Source organism: Grammomys surdaster, unplaced genomic scaffold (genome assembly GCF_004785775.1).
Source record: "Grammomys surdaster isolate TR1022 unplaced genomic scaffold, NIH_TR_1.0 340, whole genome shotgun sequence".
NCBI classification, from domain to species: domain Eukaryota; kingdom Metazoa; phylum Chordata; class Mammalia; order Rodentia; family Muridae; genus Grammomys; species Grammomys surdaster.
In genome coordinates, this window is record NW_021604759.1 from 213,040 (window position 1) to 234,575 (window position 21,536).

General features: G+C 44.1%; 1 protein-coding gene across 1 annotated transcript in view; it reads left to right on the forward strand.

Moving 5' to 3' along the window:
* The first annotated feature begins 3,079 nt into the window (after nucleotides 1-3,079).
* LOC114630497 overlaps nucleotides 3,080-21,536 on the forward strand; it is a 25,206-nt gene continuing 6,749 nt past the window's right edge. Inside the window, exons 1-5 of the mRNA XM_028778734.1 lie at nucleotides 3,080-3,152; nucleotides 3,584-3,694; nucleotides 4,654-4,806; nucleotides 5,706-5,837; nucleotides 7,629-7,759. Of these exons, the coding sequence (XP_028634567.1) occupies nucleotides 3,080-3,152; nucleotides 3,584-3,694; nucleotides 4,654-4,806; nucleotides 5,706-5,837; nucleotides 7,629-7,759 (600 nt within the window). The remainder of the gene's footprint in view (nucleotides 3,153-3,583; nucleotides 3,695-4,653; nucleotides 4,807-5,705; nucleotides 5,838-7,628; nucleotides 7,760-21,536) is intronic.

A 21,536-nucleotide genomic window follows, 5' to 3' on the forward strand; every position in this document is an offset into this window, starting at 1 on the left:
CCAGGTTCCCTGAGTTCAGCCTGATGGTTGGCTCCAAGCATTTGCCTCTGCATTGCTCAGTTGCTGGCCAGACCTCCCCAGGAATTGCCACACTTGGTTCCTGTCCATAAACACTTCTTGACTAAGGCAACACTGTTGGGTTTGGTGTCTGCAGACATGATGTATCTTTGGGTGGGGCCATTCCCCAGTTGGTCCTTCTTCAGTCTCTGTTCCATTTTTTGTCCCTGTTCTTCCTTTAGACGGATATTTTTCTGGGTTAAAATAACTTTGAGATGGGTAGGTGGCTCCATCCTTTGACCAGGGGGTGTGCCTATCTACTGGAGGTGGTCTCCACAGGTTCTATCTCCCCATTCTCTGCTCATTACAGCTAAAGTCAGTCCCATTGGGTCCTGGGAGCCTCATGTTTCTCTTGTGTCTGGGACCCACAAGTGGCAATCCCCATCGGATAGATATTTCTGTCTAAAAAAAGAAAACACGTGCCAGCATTTGTGGAGATGAAGGGTGTGGGCCGATTCTGCACCATTTGCTCATCTTCTCAGCGGATTTAGCTGAAACTGGAACTTGAATTGGCTGTGGGGTGTTTCCTCATTAATGTTTGGGGCCTGGTAGTTGTACAAATAGTGAGCTTAGTTCTGTGAAGTTCTAGCTGTTACACAAAGAGGAAGTGTTGAGATAGAAAGCCCAGGGAACACAAGTAGAAATAATTATTCCTTTATGGAAGTCTGCATTCTCTCTCTCTCTCTCTCTCTCTCTCTCTCTCTCTCTCTCTCTCTCTCTCTCTCTCTCCCTCCCTCTCTCCCTCCCTCCCTCCTTCTCTCTCTCTCTCCTTCCTCTTCCTCCTCTTTCACCCCTCTCTCTCCCTCTCTCTCCCCTTCCTCTTTTCCTCCTATCCCCTCTTTATTAGATAGGGTTCTATTATGAATCTCTGAATGCCTAGAAGTCTTTTTGTAAACCAAGGCTTGTCTGGGAAATCACAAGGATCTGCTGGTCTCTTCCTTCTGAGTGCTGGGATTAAAGGCATGTTTCACACCATTAAGTCATACTCAATTTTTCCCGTAACATTTTGCTGAAGTGTTCCAAATGTTTTGCTGGCTAACACTCAGAAAGCCCGAGCTTCCAGATGAGTGACTTGATGCTTATCTGACCCAGCCATATGCAGAGAAACAGTTTAGATGAGAAAATGCTGGCACTGCTGACCCCTCCTTGATGGTTTAATTAGATGTAGGAAGAGGAGTCTGTTGACCAGGTTAGGGAGGTAGACAGGCTCCTTGGTGTGGCACCAGCCTACCCAAAGCTGGCTATAGTTGTGTGCAACAGAGGTCAAATCTCCCCACAGCCCATTACACAGGTGGAGGGAGAGTATCTATGTGTGATCGTGTAAGATCATGCAAGCCAACCAGGGCTTTTAGAGTTCAGGTTATTTGGGTAGTCTTAATTTGGGAAGGGTAAGAATTACGTGACTGTCTGAGTGAATGCTTAGCTAGCTGTGGTGCTTAATGATATATTGGACAGGTAGGCTATCATTCCAGGTATCTGAAAGCCTGGAGAACCTCTGATCACCGTGGTGCTTGCTGAAGACACTTGTTAGGTCTGAGTACTGATGGACACCTTGCTAGTGTTCTCATTGCTCTTGTAGACTTGTGTTACATATCCATCTCTGTTTATTTCTTGGACATGGTGGACAACAGTCTTGAGCATCAAGGACAAAGTTCAATTTTCTTCTTCCTTGGGGCTCCATGTCAAGGCTTGGTTGATCTTTGTGTCTGTCAAAATGTCCCCTTCCATCCCCTGTCAAAATATTCCCTATCATACCTCTACACTTCAGCCTCAGGGAGTCTGGAAGCCATTCTGTTCCTTTTCTGCAGTCCCAGCATTCATCAACATAATGGGATGGTAGGTGGTTTCTCTCTGATCTCCATGCCTGCTGCACAGTGCTGGAGTTTGAGGAAATGTAATTAAGATCTGGACAATTGCAGAAGGGCAGATTAATTGTGAATCTTTCTTGTTTATCCCTTCGTTATATACATAGGCTGGTATAGAGTTAGCAGGAGTTTGGCATTAAAACATGAGGAATGACAAAGAATATTTTTTTAGAGAAACATACCCAGTTCCTTTCTAGCCGAGATGCACGTGGGTCCTGGGTCTGGTTCTGGATGGGAAGACTGGAGAGGCAATTCTGGGAATTTGCACGGAGGAAAAGTGACGGGTGGTAACCACACGCCACAGTCCGTGTACAGGCTCTGCAACTTGTGATTGCCTAAAGTATCTCCTGAAGCTCAGTGGAGGTCCAGGACCATTGCAACCTCTTCCCCATCCCCAGCAGCCAGAGATCAGAAGCACTGTTCTGATAGTACCAATCTCTCTCTAGAAGATCAGGAAGTTTCGTACATTTGGCTTCATGCCAAGATACTATTTACAGTGCCTTAATTGACAGACAATGGTCCTCTGGGCTATAAAAATGGCAGCAAGGCAGAAAAAGTCCTCATTTCGTCCTTTCTCTAGGTAGGAGCGTTTCCTCTCCAGCTCAAGGAGGTCCTTTCTGACGAGCAGGAATCCTTATTGGTGAGCATTTCCAGGCTGGGTTGTGACACCCAGTGATGGAGACCATCCACTAGGGGGAAGGTGACTTAGGAAGTAACAGGTGAACCCATGTCCTTAGCTAAGGGTCTGATTGCTCTTGAATATCATTGCCTAGAATTTTCTAGTACATAGAGAGACTCTCTACCTGTCTCCCCCGCCTCCAGAGAAGTAATTTCTTGGCTAATTCAGCCATTTCATTTGTGGAAGGAGATCTACCATCTTCTAGACCCACCCAAGTATGGAAGACTTTTCCCTTGATGCTTCAATGACCGATATGGTATCTATTATTGTTTTTTGCCCCCTCAAAGTGCTATATGTAGCACAAAGCTGGGACTTTAAAATTCTGATTTACAGAATAATTTAGTAAATGAACAACTGAATGAATGAACAAACGGACAACACAGTCTAGTGTGTGGGTTACCGGGTTCCATGGCTGAGCCCCACAGCTCTGACTCTTTCACCTTCATCTGGGCCTCATGCAGTGCTCTTGGGTGTCATCATGTTCTGGTCCTCAGTCTTGAAGAGCCTCCTTGCTGCCTGTGTTATCATGGAGTTTGCTGTGATCTTTGTGGGTAAGCGTCAAAAAGAGGGGTCAGAGAGGTGACTCAGAGCTGAGGAGCGCTTGCTGATTTTGCAGAGGTCCTGAGTTCAGTTCCCAGCACCCACAGACAGTTACGAAACTGTCTGTAACTCTAGTTCCAGGAGAACCAACACACTCTTCTGGTCTTACACATATGTGATACGCTTAAACGCATGCATGCGAATCACTAATGCACACAAAATGAACAAAGATAAATAAATCTTAAGAAAAGAGAGAGTAAACACAAGATTCCCCATCTCCCAAAGATGGGAAGAGCAGGAGGTGGGTAGATCGTGGGCTGCTCAAGCGGAGAGCTTCATGGTTCCTTTATTCCTAGACATCTTTGTATGTTGGAACATACAAAGAAACAGCGGCCGCAGTGCCCTTTGATGGCTTTTTGCTCACGTTTATTTCTTTCTTCAGAGAGTTTCACTTGTGCAAGTTCTTTATGTGTAAACGGAGACTGTCAGATCTCTGCTACATGCGAGACCTCTAAAGGCTGCTTCAACCAAACACAGGAACTTAACATGCCAGGTAAGCCGCCCTCATTCTATTATGCATCTTTCAACTTACCCTCCCTTGCTCTCAGGTTGGAGTTGGGAGTGTAGCATCTTCAAGATGGTGGGAATGATAAGAGACTTAAATTCTTTTGTGGAGAGCTTAAAATAGTTGCCAATTAGCAACTCCTAGAAACTTTTGAAAATAATTTAAAATAAGTATACTCTCTCCCTCTGCTTACACACTAAAGGCCTAAAATCAGCCATAGGCCTAAAATCAGCAATAGGCCTGTCATACATGTATACTAACACCAAGTCTTGGGTCTCAGTGGGAAAACATTGAAACAGATGGCTATAAGCTAATGTAAACAGGCAGCTTTTGTGGAAATTTACCAGCCTGAGTAGTCATGGACCTTGTAAATAGGTAGCCTTGGCAGACAATACCAACTTAGATAAGGACAAGCGAGTCATAGGCAGAGTCATAGTGACTTGTCCCCTGAACCTTCACCTAGCTGATACCCGGTTCTGAAACATATCTGTATTCCCCCTGAACACCCACACTCCAGTGTCATTCCCTTCCCCACATCCTGCCTTTCTGTGTTTATAACCCCCGTGTGAATGAATTACGATTTGAGAAAAAATAAATTATAAAAAAAAAAGATGGTGGGAATGAAGCACAGGGCCAAAGTGAAGGTCTCAGAGACACTGGCCCCTCCATCAACCTCATTAACCCAGTTTGGAGTGGTCCCACCCTACCCTACTTTTCCTTGCATTGGTGGGGATCAAGCTCACAGTGTCTTGCATGCTAAGCTCTACCTAGGAACACCCTGTTTGTAACAAATCATCCCTCTGTAGCTTTGTTCTCTGAAACAGAGGGTCCCTCCGGAGAAGTAAGAATATCAAGTGATGGAACAGAATTTATTTCCACACTGGAGACTTCATTCTCTCTGGGGCTCAGAAGGAACATTTTTTATGAGGGGTTTTGGTTCTCTGCAGAGCCGTCCAGAAACCTAATTTTCCATCAGCAAGGCTGTTCTCCAGATGAATGTACTGAACTGACATTCTCGGCGACACTGGGGGACCAACGGACATTTAGATATGACCAGCGATGCTATGCTGCTGATACATACAACCAAGCAGACACGCAATGTAAGTGAAGTAACATTCATCTCTGCTCCCTTGATACCTGCTCCATGGCCCCTCTGGCTTCTGTGGACTTCTCCCTGCACTGGGATGCAGGAACGCTGCTTGCTTGTCTTTCTTTTGTCCTAGGCCACTGTCCTTTGGAAGTGCAAGGGTAGATACAAGCCTTATGCTGGGTGGGAAAATGAGTGACAATTGAAAGCCATGGATTGAAACTTATTCTTTTGAGTCTATTGATTTAAATGTGCTCTCCCCCAACCCTCCAGCTGAGAGACTTTTTTTTTTCATTTATTTAATTCCTCATCTTTGTTTTTTGTTGTGGACATGGAATCTTGCTATGTTTCCCAGGCCTATCTTGAATTTCTAGACCTAAGTAATCCTCCTGCCTCAGCCTCCTAAGTAGGAGTGTGTGTATGTGTGTATGTGTGTGTATGCGTGCGCACATGCATGCATGTGTACATCTGTCTGTTGGTCTGTCTCTCTGTGTGTTTGTCTCTGTGTGTGTGTGTCTCTCTCTCTTTCTCTTTGTGTGTGTGTGTCTGCCTATCTGTCTATCTGTCTGTCTGCGTATGTGTGTTGGTTGTACCTGGCTAATTCCTCACCCTTTGATCAGCATTTTTTTTAGATCACAGATTATCTTCTTTTCTGATATCTAGGAATTTTTCTCCTGCCACAGTAGAGAGGCAAGTGACTGAAGAAATGTGAAGATATTTGGGTGTACATCCATTACCGAAGGATCTCGGGAACCCGTCCCATCCCCATCCATTCTTCTTATGGCATTTTAGTTGTATTTTTGTTTTGTACAATCGTGAAAGAACAATAATATTGGATCTGGTGAGGGAGTGATTTTCTCAGCTATTGTTTCCTCAAGATTAATACTTTTTTTTTTTTACCTCCCCACTCAGCATCTCAGGTGCCTGCAGAAACCAATGGTGTTCAGTGTCTTGCCTGTTATATGGAGGCAGGCATGCTGTGTATTCCAACTCTGCTAGAGTGCACGGGGAACGAGACGAAGTGTGTTTCATTTATTGGCACAGGTATGATTATCTCCTCAAGCATCATGACGTTCACACTGTTAAGGGTACAGTGTTTCTGCCACTTATCACCACACAGCCAATTATGCCACAACCTAACAGGTGAAAACTGGAAATATTTATCAGCACTGACTATTCGCAAGTCTATTTGCGGGAAACAACATTGCCGTGTGGTTGTCTCAGGGTGTCTCACCAAGCTGAGTTCTGTTGTCATCTGTGGTCTGTCAGATGCCCAGACCGTCTCATGGTCAGATTCAGGATCTGCTTCCCAGCTCGTTCTTGGCTTTTGGTGGTTCTCTCTTTCTCTTCCTGTGGCCTCCCCACAGGCTGCAGGTGTTCTCCTAGCGTATCCTCTTGCTTCCCTCTCTGAGTAACCGATGAGAAACCTCCCTCTTGGAGTAACTGATGAGAAACCGGAAGTAGGCCCCAGCAGTGCGGCTGAGATTTTTCAAGCCCCCTTCTCAGAAGTGATTTATCATTTCAGCTCATGCCCTGTTGGTCACATAGGTCAACCTTGATGTGACATACATGCATTTGACAGACTCAATACTTGGGCGCACCTCTGTCAGGAGATGGGCCTGATGGGGGCAGAGCACCCTAGATGCTGTTTTCCCCACAGAGCGAGGGGAACAAGGGTCTAAGTGTTTGCTTGTCTCTCTGAACCTCAGGAGAAGACATTGTCCCAAGAAAGGAGTTGACAGAAAAAGTGTTGAAGTAGGGGCTGGGGATTGAGGGGAACAGATAAAAAAAAAAAGTGCTTGCCATAGAGGAGTCCGGTTTGGGCACTTGTGTCACTGGGATATTCGAGAATGGGACCTTGATCAGAATTGCACAGTGACAACAGTTGAGTTCCAGGTGCCATTGTCACTTATGTTGTGGCAACTCAGAGCCCAGCAACAAACACTCAAGTTTTGCTTAAAGCCACAGGCTTTAGTAAAATACTTATAATTTCCTACGTAGGAGAGATATATGTATTCATTGTGAGAGACACAGATACGTTTCAGGGATTAACTGCAAAAATAACCATAGGGTTTTTTCTTCTGGATATGCTGTTGGGATGAGCTAGCAACCCCTGATGAGAACACAGGAAGTTGTGTGGAATAGGTGGTGTTTTAGGAGCTGATTGAGTGGTGGACTGAGAACTTGCTGGGACTGGAGGCAGGCTATACTTTTATTTGGAACACACTTTGACAGAGGTTACGGGGTGAGCAAGGGAAGGGCTCTTTGTCCAGATGAGTTGAATGAACAAGGAAAACGAGGTGTCACAGAATGCAGAGGAGGGTTGAAGCCATCCATAGTGGGACAGGCCTCTACCTCAGTTTACCTCGGGAAACAGAGACATCCAGTGGGTTCCATACATATTATCATAGGGAACTCAAAGCCCTCAGAAGAAGAGATGTCAGTTTGTGGGAGATCCATGATATTTTCCTCAGTGGAGCTTGGGTAGAGTAGACAGGTGCCTTAGAAGGGTTTTAGCGAACATGAAGGCCCTACATCTTCCCTGTGCCTCAAGGTCATCTTTCCTAGTGAGTGGGCATCCAGAGGCCCCAGTGTTAGTATTGTATCTGAGATGTGAGGGTCCCTATAAGGTTCCTTCTAAACTGGGGGAGACACTAGGATAGAGGATACTAGAGCTGGGCCACTGCATGCATGGGATGGTGCTGGACACATGCGTCTCAGGCAAGAGGCAGAGGTTGTGGATGCTGGGCCGTCCTAAGCACAGTTTCCTTTCCTCATGGATGTGGGTGAGAGGGCAGAAGAAAGGGGAAACTAATTCCTGGGTCTTTTCCTCAGATGCTGGAAGCAACAGTCCCCCTTCGGTAGTAATGATTGGAGCGGGCTGTGGGACAGAAAGCGCCTGCAACCTGAATATGACCATTTTAAAAACCGTAAACATCCATTCCTTCTGCTCCAGCGGGTCTTCTGTACTTTCAACCATCTCGCCAACTACTCCAACCACCCCGCCAACTACTCCAACCACCCCGCCAACTACTCCAACCACCCCGCCAACTACTTCAACCACCCCGCCAACTACTCCAACCACCCCACCCTTCTCAACAATAATATTTCTGATTAATTTCTTTCTGAAAATCCTGTTTTGATCTTCCCGGCTCAGGCCATCCCACAGTCCTACACACACTTGGAGGGCTTCCTTCAGTGAGAATTAAAAGTTGGTGACTGCTTGATGTTTTTGTACTTCATTAAAATCTCCAATTCTTTTTCAGTTTTACTTAATTTTAAAAACTGTGTGCACATGTATTCGTGTGTGTGTGTGTGTGTGTGTGTGTGTGTGTGCGTGTTGCTAGTGGAGTCCAGGTGAATTCAGAAGAGAGTGTCAGATTCCCTTCTGCTGGAGTTACAGGTATTGTGAGATGCTTGATGCGGGTGCTAAGAACTGAACTCCTGTCCTCTGTAAGAACTTGCTTTTAATTGCTGAGTCATCTCTCCAGGCCCCTATGAGCCATTCTGTAACAACCTCTTCTTCTTTATTTGTAGCGTGTCCAAGACATCTGAGATGATATTCACGGGATTCTCCTTATTATTGAGAATCCACCTATCTTTGAGTCATATATCCTGGAACATATCTTTTCTGATGGTTAATCTCTACTCAAAATCTATAAATGATTCTTATTAAGAAAAATGAGTTTGAGTGGATAATTCAGGTCCCGGGAGGATCATTTCTCACAGTTTATAATAGGGCTTCTCTAGTATAGCTAGACATGGTGGCACACAACCCAACACTCAGGATGCTGAGCAGGGGGATTACTGCATGTCTGAGGTCATCATGTGTTTCACAGTGAGTTTCGGGATAGCCGGGACTGCATAACAAGACTTTGTCCCCAAAAAATAGAATAAAATAAAACAAGGTACAAATAAAAGAGGAAGTGTCAGATATTCCTGAAGCTCTCTTACCTCAGAACCACGAGCATGGAATCACTTCCATCCACTCCGTACTTCTGTAGCTCAGGAGGGATGAATGCCACACAGAGGCTGTCTGTCAACGAAGTTGTAAATACTCATTTGAAATTATGAAGATAGTAGTTCTAAAATCCTTAAAAGCTGCCCCCTCTCACGGCAGGATTTGGGTCATTGTTAGCTTCTACCTCTCCTCCTGTGATGCCAGTGTGGCAAGGGGACTCTAGGAGAGAAATAGTTCTACATTAGGGAACTGACTAAGGGCTGTGGCTATCTTTGGGAGAGGATTCAGCTGACACAAAGCATGTTAGATTACCAGGGGAGCAGTCCTTTTAATAACTGACAGAGTTATTGCAGGAGCTTTTCTCCAAGGAGTTCTGGACATGATGCATAGTGTTTGATATGTTGTTTGGCAAAAATAAGGAAATCCCTTCCATTGCCTCCTGGTGAAACAGTACAACAGGGTGTGGCATGTCACAGACCATCATGTCAGGAAGCTGGTGAGACACAGTCTGCTTTGTGAGCCTAAGGACCAGGGAAGGAGTTTCACTGCTTGTAGTTGTCTGCTTAGAGAGACATGGTGGTGGCAATCAACTGGCTTCCTGCCACTACCCACCCATGGTTCCTCCTTGGGTGTGTTTCTACAATGAAGGCTTGGGAATCTCTAAGCCAAAGTCCCACCCTTCTCATTTGTCTAACAATACATGAAGGTTGCAGTCAGGACTTCCCTTTGTGCCTGTAACTATTGCCCCACTCAAGCAAACCCACCTGACACCAGAGACCTTTGCCCATTCTCTGTGGCTACCACATCCTCCTCAGAAGCCCCTCTGACGTTGGTAGACCCTTGGGTCTGTGAGCAACAGTGTATCACCTGCTCTGGTGTCTGCCCTCTCTCTGCTGCCTGCATGCTCACATGTGTTGCTGTAGTCCCTTGTGTAGCACTCCAGCTGCTTAGCCTTCTTCTCCTTTCTGGATCCTAGGACTCCTCAGGTCTGGATGTGTGTGCATTTACATTATCTTCCTGGAAGCTGGAAGGCAGTCTAATTTGCATTGCGCTGGGTCCCAGCGCTCTGCACAGTTGCCTTGTGGAACTTGTAGACACCTTATTCACAGGTCAAAGGAGGATGAAGCTGGGGTTTTTAGCCTTCTGTTTCTGTCTGTGTCCCTTATATTAAGTCTTCAGGTCGTATTCTTGCTCAGTTGGGTGTATCACATTTAGTCTAGTGAGAGGAGTCTCAGAACTGGCAGCTCAGAATTTTTAGCCTTAAATTTGCCTACAAAGACATGAAGAATAACTGAGACTCCTGATGGTCAGATTTTCCATTCTATTCAGGCCCCCTAAAGGACAGTTCTCTACTCATTGTCCAGCAACAGCAGAGACTTTCAGACCACCCCAGAGTGAGGTTAGCCCCCAAATGGAAGCAGTTTCCCCACAAGACAAGCAAGTTTCTCTGTGTAGAGCTTTTGGGGGCACTTGGCAGTAATCTGACATTGGACCATGACAAGGAAGTAAGTTTAGGCAGAAATCTAATTTTAGGCTAAAACAGAGAAGTAATTTCAGTCAGGAATCTAAGTCTTAGGCTAGAGCAAAGAAGTAGGCCTCAGGCATGAATATGACTGTGGGCTAGGATTGGGAAGTAGGCTCAGATATTATGGTCATCCTGACAAGCCCTTAGAAACAGTGATCACAGGAGTGATCACAGGAGTGATCACGGAACTTTGCTTATTGCCTTGCTTGTTCCTTGAGTATTTGCATCTCTTGTATTGCATATTCCTCAACCTAGAACTGACCTAAGTACTTGCATGTAATTAAAATGGTATAAAAGCAGATTGGGAAAAAACAAACCTGCCTCAGCCTCAGAAGTGGCTGGGTCATGCTACAATGTTGTCTAATTATCATTTTCTGTTAATTCTCATTCCTGCTCTGGAGAACGTGTTGACTGACTGAGCTGGCCTGGTCATTTATCCCTCAAGCATGGACATTCATTTTGTGGGAACCAGACTGTTTTCTCAAGAGATGTCTTCCACTAGATGGTGCAGATGTATGTAGTTATGCAGGATAGTGTTAGACTCTGATTTTAGAGTTGCTGACTCAAGTTGCAAACACACACACACACACACACACACACACACACACACATCATTACATACATTTTGACTTGGAATTAGGATATAATTTATGATGACTTCTGAAATGTTCCTAAATACATTAGTATCTTTGATCATAAAAAAAAAAATCTTTACTAACTCTGGAAAACCCCAGAACTGCTCTGCTTCCATGTTGAGTTCATGCTGTATCCAGCCTTGAGTTTCTCATGTCACGGTTTTATGGCACACACTGTCTTGTCCTTCTCCATTCTCTGAGAAAACATAATCAATAAGCAAACACATACTGTCCAGACCAGGGTGATCATTTTATGTGCAGGGGTCCAGTGGGTACACTCATAGTGTTTGCAACCTCCACAGCCAGTAACTCCACAGTCTTTCATCACCCCAATGGGTACACTCATAGTGTTTGCAACCTCCACAGCCAGTAACTCCACAGTCTTTCATCACCCCAAACTACATAGTTCACCAGCATATAATGCTGTTATATTTTCTTTCAAGATCGAGTCTCTCTCTATAGCCCTGGCTGTCTTAGAATTAGCTATAAAGCAAGCCATAGGACATACGACCTGGCCCTCATATGGCTGCTTGTTAAACATCCCTGACATAAACAATGTGCCTGTCTGGAGATTTTAGTTGAAACTATTCTATGACGGTTGTTCTGAGCTCCCCAATTACTAATGTGCAAGGGCTGTCACCACACTGTACCACAGATGGAGGGCAGAAACGTGGCCTCGAATTCTCCTGGATGCTGGATGTATGTGGTTTGGTATTGGAAGGTCTGGTTTCTCCAAGGATTGTGTTGTCAGGTTTTAGCTGACCATCGTCTCCCTGTGTCTTTATGTCAGCTGTCTGTTGTATACATCTGGGTCCCAAACTCTGTTCTTACAAGGCCATGTGCTTTATTGAATGGTGATCCATATTAATGACCTCTGGGAAGACTGTTCCAAATGCAGGTTTTTTTTTTCTTTTTTTTCTTTCTGTTTTCCTTATTTTTTATTTTTTTAAAATTTTTTTTCTCAAATCACAATTAATTCACACAGGGGTATAAACACAGAAAGGCAGGATGTGGGGAAGGGAATGACACTGGAGTGTGGGTGTTCAGGGGGAATACAGATATCTTAGAACCGGGTATCAGCTGGGTGAAGGTTCAGGGGACAAGTCACTATGACTCTGCCTATGACTCGCTTGTCCTTATCTAAGTTGGTATTGTCTGCCAAGGCTACCTATTTACAAGCTCTATGACTACTCAGGCTGGTAAATTTCCACAAAAGCTGCCTGTTTATAATAGCTTATAGCCATCTGTTTCAATGTTTTTCCACTGAGACCCAAGACTTGGTGTTAGTATACATGTATGACAGGCCTATTGCTGATTTTAGGCCTATGGCTGATTTTAGGCCTACAGTGTGTAAGCAGGGCTGCCCTTGACATCTCCTCCCTTCTCTAAGTATAGAAGGGCTGTGGCAATTCTAAACTTGCTAAGGCAGGGATAGAGGCCTGACCTCCAGTATTTGAAGGGGACCTTGTAATGGCTCCAGTCCCCCTGTCGTTGTCCAGTGAGGCATGAGGGCCATACCCGTCCCGATGTCTTTTTCCTGGAGAGGGGATACTTTTGACATCAACCCCTATGCAGTCAGGCTTGTCCCTCAGGGAACCCAGAGAGATATTTTTATCTTTTATTGATATCCCCTTGCAGTGCTTAGCCTCGCAGCCTAAGCAAGAATTCAGATCGACTGTCAGAGGGGTTTCTGGGTGGCCCCTCTCTGCTTGGTCTAGGGGCAGAAGTCTCCCCTTTTAGGTTGGGTGGAGATGGGTTTTGGAAACACCCTGTATAAAGTAACAACCTCATCTTGAGTCTCGTGGTTCTCCATAGCTAACTAATGATAGTGTATCTGAGTAGGTTTTGCTACCAAATTATTTATCTGTTGTATCACAGAGTTAGTCCACCTACCAAATGCAGTTATGTTCTCAGGCATGGTGGGGGTCTAGTCTTTCAACTTAAATTTTCTGGACCTTGAACATCTAGTACTTCCCTTTTAGAGCCAGATTTTTGCACTTTTATATCTGACAGAGGATTAACACCTATACTTTACAAATATCTAATGCAAACAATCAATCAGACAGACAAACAAACAAACAAACAAACAAACAAAAAACCCAAAAACCCTAAACAACAATAAAACAAACAAATGAAAGATGGGTTAATGAATTGAACAGAGTTCTTTTTTTTTTCTCAACCATTTAATTTATTGAAAGGAGATGCTGCTACTCAGCAGCTGCTATTCTTTTGTTTACATAGAGTCTGGTTTTGTTCGTTTTGCTCTGTGCTGGGAACATGAATAAAGTTTTCTACATTATTTTCAGTCATAAGTTGTGCTATAGTTTCTTTTCTGCTATAACATGCTGCACACTGTCCTTGTAGAATCTCTCTCCTCACCATGGAAAAAATGCAAGCTTTTTGGCTCTTCTCAACATGCATGATTATTTTAAGTGAGGATATTTAAGAGTCAACAGCTTAAAAATGCAAACGAGGTCCATATATATGGTGCTTTCTTGGGTTCACAGAAGTAATCCTCCACCACTGAACTCCATTCTCTCAGGGGGCTCAATAAAGGCTAGCCAATCTGATGCATGTGTAAGCAACAGTCCCATGGACTGGCACTTGTAAACAGCCAATGCCAAACCCATCAGGTTCCCAATGAGATAGACCAAACCTTGAAGCAACTTCTGACTTGAACTCTCAGCATCTTGAAAGTGGCTGAAATGGCCATAAGTGCTTGAATGGGTCGCCAGGCCATCATACACACCATCATAGTAGGGAAGATGGAAATGGTATTGCCTGCTATGTACATGATGAAGAGTTGAACAGAGTTCTTAAGAGAAGAAGCACAAACAGTATTCAATGTCATTAGCTATCATAGAAATTAGAATTTAAGCTATTTTGAGCTATCTTAGATAGAGGGCTATTATCAAGAAAACAAATTATAGATTGGACTTGGGAAAAGAAGAAACTTTATTTCTGATCAATCATACTTATTCTACAAAATTGGGTACACCCAAGTTTACTCTGAGTATATGCTGAAAATTATAATGCCCTCTTGATGGGTAATTTTCTTAATTGTAATGAGGTGAGTTTTGTCTCTTCTGATTAGTTGTGTTAAGGTTTATTTTTTCAGATTTAAAAATAATGATGATCTGCTTGATTTCTAGCTATGCCTGCAACATTCTTTCCATGTTTTTACTCCAAATTCAATATCTATCTTTCATCACAAAGTTTACTCTTTGAGGTAACAAAAATATAAACTCTGTATTTTAATTCAACTGGATAGACTATATTTTAATATGTGGAATTAAGAGCACTAATATTAAGATAAATTATTGAATGGAATGGACTAGTTGACAGCATTTTGTAGAATTTGTAGTGTTTAATGTTTTTTTTTACTTCCCTCTTTGCTTAACTATCGTTTCCTCAATGTTAGAAAACTTACTGATATGACTTTACTAAAATATCTTCTCCCAGCCACTCACCAGCTGATGCACTCTGGAGAGCTGGCCCTGTCCCTCACCTTGGCAATGTGGGAGAGCTGGCCATGGTGGCAATGATTCAGGAGAGCTGGCCTAATGGTGTGGGCATGGGAAAATGGGAGAACTGGCCTACCCCTCACCTGGCCAGCAGGAGAGCAAGCTCATGTGGCATGGGTTTGGGGACAGATGGCAGGCTGACCAACTCAACTTCCCCCCAGACCCAGATCCAGGGCTTTGAGTTGGCTCCCCTGTCAAGATCCCACTAGACACCCAGGAAATGAGTGAGATGCATCATCAGACTGACCAGAAAGCTGATGACTTCTGGCAGTTCAACTCTCTTTTGCTCCCCTGAGGCCAAAAGCTGATGGCTTCTGGCAATTAACTCGTTGTTATGGTTCTGGGGGCCAAAGCTGATACCTTCTGGCAATTTGGCTCTCCTTTGCTCTCCCGAGGCCAATAGCTCCTGGCAATTGACACCTGCTGATAGCAGTAGGGGATTAGGAAAAGAAACTGAGTTACTTGGACCTCTTTTTTTTATTAATCATTTTATTCATTTACATTTCAAATGATATCCCCCTTCCCGTTTTCTCTCCCCCTCCCCTTTGCCTCTACGAGGGTGCTCCTCCACCCACTCACCCACTTCTGCCTCACTGCCCTAGCATCCTCTTATGCTGGGTCATCAAGGCTCCACAGGACCAAGGGCCACCCCTCCCATTGATGCAGATAAGGACATCCTCTGCTACACATGTAGCTGGAGCCAAGAATTCCTTCATATACATTCTTTGGCTGGTGGTTTAGTCCCTGGGAGCTCTGGGTGATTCAGTTAGTTGATATTGTTCAAGGGTGACTGACTAACCAGGGGAGAGGCTCAGAGTTCATTAACTCTTTGTTGTCAGGGGCAGCCTTGCTTATACACTGAAGGCCTACAATTAGCCATAGGCCTAAAATCAGCAATAGGCCTGACATACATGCCTGCTAACACAAAATCTTGGGTCTCTGTGGAAAATCACTGAAACAGATGACTAGAAGCTATTGTAAACAAGCAGCTTTGGTGGAAAGTTGCCAAGTTTTAGTCATAGACCTTGTAGATTGGTAGCCTTGGTGGATAGTACCAACTTAGATAAGGACAAGTGAATCATAGGCAGAGTCATAGTGATCTTTCCCCTGAACCTTCACCTAGCTGACACTCTGTTCTGGAAGATATCTGTACTCCCCCTGAAAACCTATGCTCCTGTGTCATCCTCTTCCCCACATCCTGCCTTTTTGTGTATATAACTTGTGTGTGAAAAAGTAAAAATTTCGACCTGATCAAACTATAGACAGACCGTCATTCCTTGTGTTGGCCTGTCCCCCACTTGCTCTTTCAGGTGATCTCCCCAGACCCCTGTTTAATGCCCTGTTGGACAGGACACTTTGTGAACTAGAGAGAAAGGGAAAGGAAGAAAGAAAGTCAGATACACACACACACACACACACACACACACCACTGACTGGATGAAGCAGAAAAGGGCTTCACCAAACTTTTATTTTTGCTTTCAACTTTATACAGCTTTTTAGACAAAAGTCTTCTATGTAAGAAAAAAGTACCCATAGATAAAATGTTAGACAACAGAGAGTTACAGCAGAATGTAGATTATTAGTTTAAAGCAGTGTTTCATTCTACAAGCTCATTATAAGTTCAAAGCAACAGTTTTACATGGCCTTATAGCTTTTTATTCTACAGGGGGCTTAAAATTACTTGAATCAATTCAGGAGTTCTATAAAATCATTATCAGGAATTATGAAATCATCAATTTTTCTAAACAGCATTATTACATGGAAGCACATCTGTTGCTGTAAATCTCTAACTCAAATATGACTGGTCAATGAAAACACAACTCAGTAATTATGGTTATATTCTGGAAGCCTAGATTGGGCAGATTCACCACTTCACTATTCTATTCCCCAGCTATGAGACCTTATAACTTAAGAGTTTTCCAGATCCTGTGTTTGTCCTTCTATCTCTGGCTTCCCAGTCGTCCTCCTCCATCGTCCTCTGTCGTCTTCTCTCTCCTCTCTCCTTCTCCTCTTTGCTCTCTCCCACCAATCTTTATTTATCCACCTCTCCTTCTTCTGCCCAACCACTGGCTCCAGCCTTTATTTTACAAATTAAGATGGGCAGAAGGTTCACTAGAATTCATCTGTGTAATGACTCACTCTTCCTCTGCAGCCCTTCACAGGAAAGGGGACTTAGTATCAAAATACAAGGCCTGGGCTATCCACAACACACATCTTTGTATTGATCTGCCGAAAATGTGTCCAATAGGGTGGGCTGCTGCTCAGGGTTCATTAGGCTCTGTATTGGTGGCAGGAAAGGTATATCAGCAGCAAAAAGCAATCCTGGGATGAAGTCTCTGGGGTCCATGCCTCTCAGAGTGCACCCATTGCAGGAAATGCAAACCGGTGGACCATTTCCAGAGAACTCACTTGCTTGCCATAGCCTTTTCTGCATGAATCCTGTCACCTGTGCAACATTTTCCCCACCCATCTGCTAGAATGTGTGAAGGGACAAGTCCTGCTGACCCCCACATCCCAGAGCAATAACAGGGCATCTGTGAGTCTCTATGAGGGCACAATATTGATGTTGTAGCAGAAGCTAGAGGTCTGGAACTGGCCTAAGGATTCATTGCAATGAACATTTGCAAGTAGAGCTGTTTCGTGACACGCTGCAACTTCTAATACCGCTACAACTAAGGGGTATGCGATGGAGATGGGGAAAGATGGAGGAGCCGAACGATACAAGAACCCCGAGGCTGATGGAGAATTATTTCTTTTCTAAGTTTTTTTTAAAATTTACTTACTTTTGGGGGGAGGCTACAAGGGTAGAGAGCAAGTATGGAAGGACTGGGAAATGGGGGAGGGGTTGGGGTGCATAATGTGAAATTCCCAAAGAGTTAATAAAACTCATGCTAAAAATATTTTCTATGTCTTTAGAATGAAATCCTTTTCGTTTTCTACCTATGGTTTTTAGATTTGATCTTCTCATAGTGTTCTGTCTGGTTTGAAAGTACTGCCTATACTAGTTTGGAATGGTGGCTGGAACATTCTACCCAAGGAAGAAAGTGTCTTCCCTCCAACTGTGGCACAGTAACAGAACTTATGTGGAAAAGCCCCAATTTATTGAACTTTACCTTCTTTTCCAGATGAATTATATGATGTGTGGATTAAATCAATAGAAAATGTTTCAAAAACTGTTACACTGTGCATGTAGAAATATACAATGATAGTAAAGAAATAAAGATGTTGCCTAAATCAGGTTTCAAAGGCCTTTCCTGTTCCTGAAGTGTGGGCCCATTTCCTTGCACACTAAACAGACAGCATAGTTGACTACTGCCATTCGTGTGTTTTAGACGCCAGCTTTGCAGAGCTGAGGCATCTCCAGGAATGGTCAGGCATCCCACAGGCTCAGGAAGTTTCTACATGCCACTGGTACCTTGAACAATAGCTTAAACACTGATTTTGCATGTGTGAAATTTAACTTAAAACCTTCTTGCTGAAACTCTGCATAGTCAGTCACATTTCCAGTAGATCCCCTTGAAATTACACTGGGGTGTGTGTAGGCCTGTGGGTTGATGTTGCAACTGCAGAGTCCTGTTTGTCACCTCTTCCACTTGGCAATTGGCCTCTCCCAGCCCAGTTTCTAAATCTTCAATGTGTGTCTAGAGAAATTTTGTGTTTTGTGATTCGAAGCTTTCATCACTTGCTATGGTCATTTGTACAGACGCAGAACAATTGCAGTAAACTCTCAGACCCTGAGCCTTGAATTCTGCTCATTGAGATGTGGAAACATAAAAACCTACAAATTCACACTCACCCTTGGGATGAGAACTTGACTCTCAGACTTGCAGCAGTCCACTTTCTGGTAAGGCTTTAACTGCCATTCTGGAAGAGTCTAGCATGTGCTAACATGGATTGTCCTTGAGTACTGACATTTGTGATGTTGAAAAGGAACTTATCAGGACCCCTGTGAGCTAGCTAGCCTGTGGTTCTTTCCCTGATCCCACATTGTAGTTTGTCTAAAATTCTCTGAAAGCAAGCTCAGAGCTTTTGTAAAGCTATTCTAGTCTTCTGGTCTACCAAAGTTTGAGTGTACAAGCTCTGCTGCAGCAATGTACCATAGAGAGACAGTACTTGCAGGAGCGTCTCTGTCCTTGGGATCCTGGAAGGTGAAGTGTAAGATCCAGTGTCAGCACTTTTATTTCTCTGAGGACTGTAGGTGATTGCCTCTTCTTCTGTCTTCATGTGGCTTGTTCTCTGCCTACGTCAGGTCCCAGCCACTTGTCCTTGCTGTGCTAGATGAGGCCACACAGATGGCCTCATCCTGATTTATTTATGGGAAGACAGTGTCCTCAAATACAGTTACATTCTAGTATACAGTTGGTTAAGTCTCTGACAACAAATATGGGGGTCATGCTCTGTCTCTAATAACTGATAATGCTTATTTTCCCTGCTTCTAGTTTACCCACATGTTAGAACATTGGTCCATGGGCTGGCAAATATACTCTGTCTGTCTATAGCCATTAGAAACAGATGCTTGAAGGTTCAAGACAGGGGACACCACCTTCAACTCAAAATCTGTGACCGAGGACGCTCTGGAGAGTTTTTGCCTGTTGTCGGGCATGGGGGCAGTGGGATGATACAAGCAGGCCCTCAGGGCAGGCCAACAGACATTAGTGGAGGCAGATGCCCCAGTGTGTGTCAGGAGGAGGAGCATGGCTGATACTGCATTGTCTGCCCATCTCAGTGGACTTAGCTGAAACCAAGAACTTGAGTTGGCTATGGGTCATTCCCTCATTAATTTTGGGGGTCTTATAGCTGTGTCAGCTGCAGGCTGAGTACTATGAAGCCTGCTTTTTTAACTAATGGAAAAACTAGTTCATTTATGGGAGCTCAAGTTTGCTTGCAGTAATTTTATTTTTAAAGTTCTGCTGAAATGTTCTGAACGCTGTATTGGTGGTTCATGGTCAGAAGGCTGCTGCACACTTCCAGAAGGATGAGCTAGTGGTATGCACTGGGCCGTGAGCTAATGAGAGGGTCGATGTGAGAGGAATCCTGGATGCTGATCTGCTTCTTTGATGATTGGTTAAGTTTGATGTAAGGTGAAGGGTTTGTGGACCAGGCTGTGAAGGAACACAAGGTCTCTAATGTGCATGGAGTTAAACTGAGGTACCATCCTGCATGTAACTGCCTATATTTGTGCTAAAAGGAGATCAAATTCCTCTTTAGCTCCTTATGGAGAGGGAGAGGGAGAGAGAGAGATGGAGAGGGAGAGGGCGAGGGAAAGGGAGACTGTGAGAGTGTTTCTGTCAGCAAGGCATTTAGGCTAAGTTTCTGTAACAGTTTTGAACATGGACATTTGCTGAGAAGGGCTAGCAGTCTAGGCTGTGATGCTGAACTGTATGGATTGTATGACCCAGCGATCCCAGACATGTGGATGCCTGGTGAACATGACCTTCTGTTACCTGTGTCTTCTGCTGATGCCATTGGGAGCTACCTTATGGCTGTCTCCATTGCTCTTGTCTGTTTGGGTTCTGCATCTGTATCTGTATTTTTTCCTCTTGTCTGTGGTGCGTGACACTATGGAACTGCACATCCAGCTGGAGAGGGTTCGAGTGGTTGTGTAGGTCAGAAATTTCAGAATCATCTGAGATGTGACTCTTTCCCAGGAACGCACCAGATGTTCTCCCAAGGAGCAAAGGGCAGGCAGGACTCGCCCTCCCCCGACATGTCCCTCATTATAACAACCTTGGGGGCCTTAGGACATAATCTGTATAACCTGAAATACTTGCAGATCAACTTCTTGGCTTTTCAAACTGTTCTGATATTGTTTGATTATTTAAATTTTAAACCTTGGTGAAACCAGCTCTCATTTAAAGTAAAAAACCTCCTTCTCACTCTGCCTTTTAAAAGACTTTGTTCTATGTAATCCAACCTAGTCTAAAACTTGCTGGGTATCTGAGGATGACTTTGGATTTGTGGGCTTCCTGAGTGCTGGGATTATGGGTATTTGTCACCATGCCACTAGGTTTACCACATGCTGAGAGTCAAACCAAATGTGAGCTACACAAGCATTCTGCCAACTTCCCTCCACCACAGCATACTCCCCTTTCTTTAGTCCTCTTGTTAATAGTGTGGCTGCTAAAGATTAAAGATGCTATCTGGGCACAGTTTGTGATCTTGGATGCCTTTGTCATCCCTCTGCCCTCATACCCTTCCATACTGTTTTTCCGTATACATACATAACACACACACACACACACACACACACACTCACACACACACAATGTATGTTTTGACAAAGAAAAATTACTTATATTTGTGGAGTAAGATGTTGGTATTTCAACACACATGTACATTGTTTTACATTTACATCTTGACAATAATATCCATCTCCTCAAACACTGCTCATCTCTCTGGGTTAAGAGTATTAGACGTCTTCCAGTGTTTTTAGGATCTCACTTCCCATTCTTTTCATCACTTCAAGAACAATTTCATCAGTTTTCTTCCATTTCAAAATGTCTGTTGCCCACATCCTTCCTTCTTTTTCATTTTATGGCTGTGGGCGTTAGTGAGTGACAGTTTGTGTACTATAGTGGTCTCTGGTCTGTGGCCTTAGGCCTGTGTCAGATCTATTTATGATTTCCTGATGAGAAGATCTTAGAATGTATGTTTGCGATCCAGATGAGACTCGATTTGGTTATTATGTGAAGTGGTGTGTGCGTGTGCATGTGTGTGTGTGTGTGTGCATGTGTGGTGATCCTCTTGTTCAGAGCAGAAGGCTGTGGGAGAGAACCTTGCTATTTACTCTTGTGTGAACCTATCACTGGCTCCAGTTCACCTGCTTGTCCTGCTTGGTCAGAAGCCCTGCCTTTCTGTTGTTTTGCTCACACCTGCCCTCAGCACTTCCCCTGGTCCACAGGAACCTAAAAAAGGGGCTTTACTGTCTTTTCTGCTCCTTCTGACTGTATCCCTAGCACTCTGCTTTCTCCCCTGCCATCTCCCCTCATTCTCTGGGGATCTACTGTCCATTAGGAACAGGTCAAGTCATGGTTGAGTGTGGCATCAGCCTACACACACACACACACACACACACACACACACACACACACACACACA